The sequence below is a fragment of the Coenobita brevimanus genome, chromosome 25 (assembly GCF_032717465.1).
Source record: "Coenobita brevimanus isolate Jiangsu-jjx chromosome 25, ASM3271746v2, whole genome shotgun sequence".
Taxonomy (NCBI): Eukaryota; Metazoa; Arthropoda; class Malacostraca; order Decapoda; family Coenobitidae; genus Coenobita; species Coenobita brevimanus.
In genome coordinates this window covers 6,450,653-6,459,420 of record NC_136978.1, presented here as the reverse complement: position 1 = coordinate 6,459,420, position 8,768 = coordinate 6,450,653, and the positions used below count along the sequence as shown (strand labels likewise).

The 8,768-nt window shown below is 44.1% G+C and overlaps 1 protein-coding gene across 1 annotated transcript; it reads right to left on the bottom strand.

Annotated features, from left to right (window-relative positions):
• Positions 1 to 5,383: 5,383 nt before the first annotated feature.
• On the bottom strand, positions 5,384 to 8,516 carry LOC145393854 (arrestin homolog). The gene is made up of 3 exons (XM_080267906.1): positions 8,441 to 8,516; positions 6,609 to 6,964; positions 5,384 to 6,171 (listed from the first exon to the last, which is right to left on the bottom strand). Exons 1-3 carry the CDS (start codon positions 8,481 to 8,483, stop codon positions 5,413 to 5,415), a joined length of 1,158 nt encoding a protein of 385 aa, XP_080124032.1. The 5' UTR covers positions 8,484 to 8,516; the 3' UTR covers positions 5,384 to 5,412.
• Between the last annotated feature and the right edge of the window lie 252 nt (positions 8,517 to 8,768).

The window sequence follows — 8,768 nt, the reverse complement described above, 5'->3', positions numbered from 1 at the left end:
CACCGTCACTGTGAGATGACTGCTCTAATTTCAGCCACCAGGCGATATCGAGTTGCTATCATCGGTGGGAAGCAGCATGTGTCAATTAGTCAGCGTTTTGCAGGGTAAAAGGGATGGGGTGAGGACTGTGATAACAATGAGGTGACGAGCTGGTGCATTTTGAGTGACGCGACGAGGGACGTGGGGATAGAAGGTGGTGGAGGATGTGGGGGTGTGAGGAAAACCGTGTATACACTTACTCATCCTTGTGTGAGGCTCTGAAGTGGATCATTGAGAAACATCACGCATATTCACGAGGAAAATTTCACAGACAATCCCTGCCGGCTCTGTGTCCAGATTTCCCTGTTTCTCATCCCTCCTCGAACGTCGTACACTTTTTTTTTTTTCATGTTCTCTTACTGTGTGCTTCTTATTCCTGTCACACTAAGGAAATAAATATATATATAAATAATGTGATACCTGCCATCGCCACAGTCAACAGGGAAGTGATGGGATATTAACTGAATCGTAACAGTGTTTATATCATCGTTGTGTGAGGTTCCTGAGGCGAGGTTGGAATTGGGGGTGGTATTTTGAGTGGCTTAGATCTTTTAACACCTCGTCTTTAGGGATTTATTCTGTCAGTACTGAAGATATACAAGAGAATTAGTTAAGATGCAGTTTGCAGTACAGAACTCTATACAGCAAGTGGTACGAGGCCTCCTAAGCACCCATACTATTTTTACTCTTACTTGGCCCGTATTTTCGTCCTTTTACTGCATAGTTCACGTAGTCCAGTGACGGAAAAAGACAATGGTACGGCTCTAGATCCTTAATGTAGCACTTTTTCGTGACTAGCACCAAATTCAAGTTCAGTCTTAATCAGTTGTTACAGCTCACTGTTCAAAATGGACAGATTGCAATTGTAGACCAAGTTAGAGAAAAAAAGAGTACAGATTGCGACCCTGAAAGTTGAATGAAATGATAACAGAGTGGAGATTATGAAACACCAACAGAGGTGGGTTTAGCGTTTTGAAAAAAGATTAGGAGCCGACTTTATTTATTTATTTATATACTTGTTTGTTTATTTATGTATTTGTTGTTTTTATCCACTGATGACAAGCTTAATTTTACGACCAGATTCATGTTAGAAGGAGCTGAAAACATGGTCTGCTCTAATTCTGAGAGAGAGAGAGAGAGAGAGAGAGAGAGAGAGAGAGAGAGAGAGAGAGAGAGAGTACTATAAGTCATCACTGTGTGCGGCTTCAGTGGTGAAAGGAGGACTGAGAGCGTTGAGGTTTTTGTGGGTATCGTACCGTGGGGTAGGGCATGGGGGAGGGGGTGAGTAGGGGTTTGGAAGGTGTGGGTGGGTGAGGGAGGTGTGGCATGGGCTGGGGAGTTAGTTGGGTGTGTGTGTTGCAGTGTGGGTGGATGGGTGGGTGAAGGAGGTGTGGGGTGGACTGGGTGTGTGTGTGTTGGAGGTGTGGAGGTAAGTAGGAAGGTGTTGAGACGTGGGTGTGGGGCTGGATGGTTATGGGTGGGGGGTTGGATGATTCGGATGCGGGAGATGTGACATGGGGTGAGCACGTGGTGGCGACATGACGTGAACACTGGCCAGACACAAGTGGGTGTTCCCAGCAGTGCTAAAGCCCCCTCTTTTTTTTTTTTTTTTTTTTTTTTTTTTTTTTTTTTTTTTGAATCAGTTGTCACTGCCTCCGTCACTAGTAAAATGGTGGTCCGATTGAAATATATCCTCTTCTTTATTTATTTATCTTTTATCGCTGTTATCTTGCTGTATCCATGTGATATTATTTAGCTTAGGAGAGACCCTGATCAATAGATTTTTATATTTAATTTTTGCTTCCGCCATCTGATCATATTCATCTTAGGAGACCACCCCACGTTGGAAAGAATCCATACTCATTTTTATTCCTATTTGGCTCAGATTCTCTTACTTTTGCGGTGTTTACGTAGCTTAATGGCAGAAAAAGACGGTACTGTGACTCTGCTACGTCCTTTCCACAGCATTTCTTCGTGACTAGCAACATACTCTAGTGCTAATGTATTCTTACGACACAGCCTGCGTAATGGAGATACAACAATTTTAGTCCTAGCCGAGTAAAAATGGCCGTGTCATTAACCCCATTATAATAAGGCCGTATTGTTCTACTTTTGTTCTTGTTATGGTTCCTGGCTCATCTGAAACGTAAACCCGGTGAACTGCAGGCTTAAGTTGCCCTAGTTCCGCAGTCCACCATCATTCTTCCGGGTGACAGGGAACTAGTTGAGGGACGTTTGTGTAACCAGGCAGTGGAGCCGCCGGGTTATATCGGTGCCACCACACAAAGGCAACCCTGTCCAGCATCGAACTATTTTCACAACCGCCAGACGATTTTATTCAGACCCAGGGATCTGTTGTGGCGAAAGGGTTAGAAACAGTTTTAGCAGTCACCCCATTAACCGTCTAACCTCCCCCATTAACCGCCTAGCCACTGAGAGAGAGAGAGAGAGAGAGAGAGAGAGAGACTACTACTGGCGCGTCCTTGACAATGCCGTCGCGGTGATTTGTACAATCTGCCTGCTCATGGGAAGCCTCACCTGCCCTCACTGATATCACTCGGGGGGCTGTATTTTTTTAACTGGCTTTGTGGGATTTCCTAACACCTCATCCTTAGCGATTTATTTTGCATTTTCACCTTTTTATCTTATTTTTGTATGTTAGTGAGGCAAATTATGTAAGTTGATACTGGTGGTGGTGGTATTAGTAGTATTGTAGTAGCAGTAGTAGTAGTAGTAGTAGAAGTAGCTCTTGTTGTTGTCGTTGTAGTTTTCTGAAATAGGAACCCAGTGGACTGCAGGCTGAAGTTCCCCTCCTCCTACAGTCTACCATCCTTCTTTCGTAGGGTAGGGAGGAAACTGAGGGACGTTGGTATAACTGGGCAGTGGAGCCGGCCATTTATATCGGTGCTGCCACGCGAAGGCGTCCCTCTCTAGTACTACGTCGGTACCAGAAAAATATGATCAACACACGACAATTATCACGGTGTACATTTGCATAATGAATCGCAGGGAATAAGGTGTTACGAAGCCTCCTAAACCCATGAGAATACGACCCATAATGACCCTATTCAACTTAACATCTTGGGTTTCAGAATCTTCATTATTTTAAACCCTCTCAGAACGATGACGCCTTTTTTTATACTTGATCTTTCTCCAGACAGTTTTGATCAGCTTGGAATGGAATGTTAAAACTGGAAAGGTTAGTTATGGCCTTCATTGACCTCTTCACTACGAGGGCCGTTTCGTTTTGTTTAGAAGAGACCTTTATTAGAGGTTAGAATTACTAGATATAGCCTTCATTAACCCCTTCAGTGTCAGGTCGCTCTCCTTGGCTTAATAAGAACAACAGTGATTGATAGATTAAGAGCACAGGACCCTGAAATGAGGCATCGGTAAAATCTGCCTGAATTTAGCACCTCGTTTCGGAAAATCCTTGGTGAGTGGCGACGGACAGGTTTGTAACGGGAAAACTGAATAATGGAGAGGCAGTGGTGATGGTAGATATGATGGATAAAAGGGTGACTTTGAAGTTAAGGCTTTTGAACTGGATACTTAAAACTGATAGCGTAAAGGTGAAGGAGAACATGCATTTTTTTTTTTCTGGCAGTTAATTATGGCATATCTGAGATAATAGGAAATTGTCAGACTGCATTCCATTTTGTTGTTGTTGTTGTTGTGGCCCCAGGTTCATGTGGACGCTAACCCAGTGGACTCTAAGCTGAAGTTGGCCTTTTGTAGTCCAGCGTCCATTGCTCGGGGGGTTTGGAGGGAGGTGAAGGACGTTTGTACAACAGGGAAATTCAGTCCCAGTTATTTCGATGCCACCTCGTGAAGGCACCCCTCTCCAGCACCATATTTCACGCAAGCAACAGCGAAGTGGAAAGGAGAAACTTTTTTTTTTTTATACCTCATTTTTTTTTCCATTGTCCATTTCGGCTGTGATGTAAAAGAATTGGGATTTGTTTTCTCCTGCATGGTCTTTGGGTCAGCAGTAAGCCCGTAGCTTATCTTCTGAAGCCATCATAATCATAATCATCATCGTTATCATTATCATCAGCAGCAGCATGGAAAGTTTTATTAGTATCATCCTTATCATCTTTATCATCATTATCATCGTCATCATCATCATCATCATCTTAACCCTCTATCAAGCTGGAAAGTGAAATGGGTAATTATAATCAGAATGAAACATCATATGTAGTTTTCTTGTCACCAGAGCCAAGACAGACTCCCATAACTGCTGATAAGCTATCCAGAAGACACGCATATCACGCAGTCTCAGCAGCGCCACTGATGAAGGCACAATCAGCAAAAGTTCTCCGACACTCCCCTGTTATCATTCCGTCCTTCCCTCCATAATTTTTATTCCATCCCTAAAATCGGAGTATCCATCCCTTTCATTTTTCTTTGGGTATGCGGCCGGAGCATGTGTCTGGCTCAGGGAAGATGGACGCCCCTGCCCTGCATAGTCCCGGGTTACCCTTGGGCAAGGTGTAGCACCCGGTAGCCCACTAAAAAGGTAGTAGGGAGACACTACAGTGGGAGTGACGTGGGTCCAAGGCTGAGGGTCAGGACTGAGACCGTTGTTCATACCGCACATATTTCAGCTCGGCCAGACAGACTGAGGCAGAGCTACAACAACATGCCATGCTTATCTTTTTTTCTCTGTCCAATCTTCTTATTTTTTCACCATCAGGAATGTGGGGATATTTAAGGCTAGGGTGACCAGCCTCACTCGTCACTGAATGGCCTTACATGAGCAGTAAGTCCCTACCGTTCCTTTCTTTGAAATCCGTACGGTCCCTCTCCGGTTGTAGCATTTTAACGCACTAGACCACCAGGCGTTAATTTGGATATATAGTTGCCGCCCAACTTTTTAAAAATTCATATAAATTGCCATTCCTTATATCACGACCTAGAGAGTCTGATCATTAATGAGCTGGGTTTATTAATAATGTTACCATTGACATTCCCATGGTCCGGATAACTCTGGTATTCTATACAAACCCCCACCAAATGATTTTCTTCATTATGAAAATGAGCCATAATAGATGGATGTCAAGAGGAAGGCAGACTCTTCTTATTGCATTTTTAGTGCGAAGTATGGGTATAATGATCATGATACCTTTTTTCAATTAGTCTTGGACCCATGTGTCGTTGTCGAAGTGAAGAGGACACAGATTCGGTGAACTGCATTAAAAAAAAAAAAAATAGCAGTCCATTTCCTTGAGGATATCGAGATGATACTTACTGATTTAATAAGCAAGGTGTCTGAACAATTTATAGCTAATATCCAAGCATTAAAACGTTAAGAGAACAGACAGGCTACAGTAAATGACAAAGGAGTGAAAAAAGCATTTAGCACCATGTATTTTATTCATCATCATCGAGGATAGAGCTTCCACGTCGTAACTGAGCAAAATCTTCAAATACAAGATCATTACATGAAAAGGATCTCCTGACTGGAATTTTGTGTCTTATGTTGGGGTCAGGGTGCATGAGCTTGAAGGGCAGGTCAGCAGTCAGCTCACCGCCAATGGCGCCACAGTTCAGCTTCACACGGAGAGAGTAGGACACAATGATGCCCAAGGCGTCGTTGACGTTCTTGCCGGCTGCCACCATGGTGGAGGATGCCAGGTTGGCGTCCTGATCCTTCACTTGGCCGTCCAGGGCGATGCCGAAGCGCTTGTGGTTGGATGAGGAAAGAGGGGTGAGGGAGAAGGTCTTGGTGAGGTTGGCTCCGGGGGTGATGGGGCAACCCTCACGGGACTCCAGGGAGGCGACCACACGGCTAAACTGACTGTTGGTCATGGTCACCTCCACATGCTGCACCACCTGAGCCTTCATGTTCTTCACCGTCTTCTTGGACTTGTTCTGGATATTGATTCGAGCCTCAATCGGCTTGCCATGAAAAAATACTTCACGAGGCAGTTGTACTTCCAAGGTAAGGTTTCCTGGTGAAAGTGTAAACCCTCGACTGACCAGTGTCTGTGGCTGGCGAGGGTTGGGCACAGGTGAGACGATCAAAATTTTCCTGACTGCGATGCTGATGGAACTGCGTCTGTGAGAACGATCATTCTTACTATCTGACACGTAGAGACGGAGTTCATATATTATGCCGAGAGGATGGATCTGTTGGGGAAAGAAGACGTTTTGATAGAAAGCAAAGCGGTTGTAATGTTATCATCATCATCCCATTTCCCATTAAAAACTATTCCGCAGACGTGGACTCTGAAAGGAATAAACTTAATGGCATCAAAGAAACTATCGCCTGCGAAATTTTTTTTATCCATACCTTGCTTAGAAAAGGCTTCTCAATCCTTGTATTCCAAATTTTTCCAGCAAAAAAAATTACATTCATGCTGTGCCAACACTCTAGGCCCTTAAAATACCCTTGAGCGAACCTCTCCATTCCAGTCATGTCTTCCTCTGCTAGAGTTGGATACATCATCAAAATGTATGTTTCTAATAATAATTTAGCTCTAGGGTAAGTTCTGTGTATGAACGAATTATGTGAACTATAAAAGAGGTTTCATGTAATGCTGTGCAAAGACTGAGTGTGCACTCACTGTAGCATCATCACCGCTGTCAAGGATGACGGAGCAGGGGGCATTCTGGGGAAGAGACACACTGAAGGCGTAGGCGTTGGCGCCCAGCCTCTTGATGAGTCGTTCCTGGATCTCAGTGCGCTCTTCTTTGCCAGCATTGGGAGCGACTTCAGTGTTGACGAGTTCGAGTTCCTTACTGAAGTGGAGGCCCATCACCTCATCCTCTTCACGGCCATAGCGGAAGGTGACCGCCACACGGGCGAACACCCTCCGACCACGAAGGTAGTCATGGTCCACAACAACCACACCATCCACAGGGGACGTGTGGCTGATGTGGTCCACGAAGTCCCGCCGACTTAGGTACGCAGTGACCTTACCTGGGAAAGAGGAGAGGGATGCTGAATGTGGTAAACCTTTAGCACATTCATTCTGGCTACTGGCTATCATTATTATTCAGCACAGAAGTGATCCCTCGGACTAACAAGAAAGCAAGCTGGGGCAACTACGTCTGTGAGAGTTAAGAGAAAAATTTCGGTCATTGTTGGTGTGCGTGTGGGTTCAGTGCTGAGTCCTTTGCTGTTCAGCTTGGCATTTTTGGCATTGCCGAGACAATTCAGAAATGGATTACCATGAGAACTGCTATATGCTGACGAGTTAATTTTGGTTGCTGTAAATCTGGATGAGACCAGAGAGAAGTTCGAGAGGTGGAGGGATGGAATGGAAGCAAATGGACTGAAAGTGACTGCTGGTAAAACAAAGATCGTGGCCAGTAGATGTGAGAGAGGTAATGTCGTGGAGCAAGGAGTGTGTCCCTGCGTTGTGTATAAAATTGGAGTTGGGAGGAATTCTGTTTTTTGTACGGTTTCTAGTAGATGGGTTCATGAATGCTAAGTACAGTGCGAGATGTGAGAAATTTTCAGCGTGCGACATGGAGGCCTGTGGATTCTAGGATGGAAAGTTAGACTGATGAAAGAACCTGCACATGCTAACATGGTCAATGGTTGGTGAACGTAAACATAGCGTGAACATGAACATACTTTGACAGATTTTAGAAATTTATTCATTCGGACGCAAGGGGTTGAATGTAAAGCTTATGGTGGCAGTAAAGGCTTCGTAACACCTCTTCCCTAGCGGTTTGTTTGCTTGTTTAACATTAACATTCACTTATGTATTATTTAGGTCGCTATAAGAACAACATTCTTTGAATCAGTAGCATGCACACAAGGGGATACTGAGAAGTTATGTGCAAAATAAATTGGTAAGGAAGTGGTGTTACGAAGTGTATAAAACGACTAAGATTACGACCCTAAACTTGGTATTGTATTCATAAATTATCTTAGTACATGTCTTCGTTAAACAAGTCTCCATGGCACTGAAAAAAAAAAAATAGTTTCGTTCTATCATTTTTTTTTTTTCACGTTATACTTCACTCTGGCTGGGTTGCGAAGTGTTTGATATGAACTGAGTTATATAAAGCATAAACATACTTAGCATCAAGAATTTTTATGAATACAGCCTTGGGGTTCGTATTCATAAAAGATCTAAACCAATTTTCCTGATAACCATTCTCCATATAATTCAGTGATTGACACGAGTGAGTTTGCGTACCCTCATTTTGCACATAAAACTTCACTCTGGCTATAAAGTGTTTCATAATTACAACAGTACGGGTAAAAGCACACTCAAACAATATTACAGACGACTTAAGAACTTTTATGAATATGACCGCATTCTGGCTTTACCATTGGGGTCAGCGCTCAAGAACGTTTATGAATACAGCAGCGGGACTCTAGATTTACTATTGGATGCAGTGCTTAAAAACTTTATCAATACGGCTTGGCACTTAGATTTACCATTGGGTGCAGTCTTTTTAAAGACTTTGATGGCGTTGACCATGGAAGGCTGCGGCAAGGCGATGCGGACGGTGAGAGAGAGAGAAAGAGAGTGAGAGAGGAGGTGGTGCTGGTGAGGGAGTGTGTGTGGGGGGGGGGCAGGAGGGGAGGTGGGGGGAGGCCTTGCTCTTATACTGATGCACTGTGGGTCATCCTGTTAGCCCCATTCTGCGTCATCAACTCTCACGCTCTTTTCATTTTAAACCCTTTGCTTCGTGGTTTCACTCCCTCTCTCTCTCTCTCTCTCTCTAGCTAACGTCAGGTGGTAGCAAGAATCGCCATTATTATC

Excerpts from the sequence above, each read along its gene's own strand:
- LOC145393854 (XM_080267906.1), bottom strand. The coding sequence starts at position 8,483 with ATGGTCAACGCCATCAAAGTCTTTAAAAAGACTGCACCCAATG. Across the intron at positions 6,965-8,440 it reads TAAAAAGACTGCACCCAATG|GTAAGGTCACTGCGTACCTA; the intron begins GTAAATCTAAGT and ends CCTCTTTCCCAG. Across the intron at positions 6,172-6,608 it reads ACAGCGGTGATGATGCTACA|ATCCATCCTCTCGGCATAAT; the intron begins GTGAGTGCACAC and ends TTTCCCCAACAG.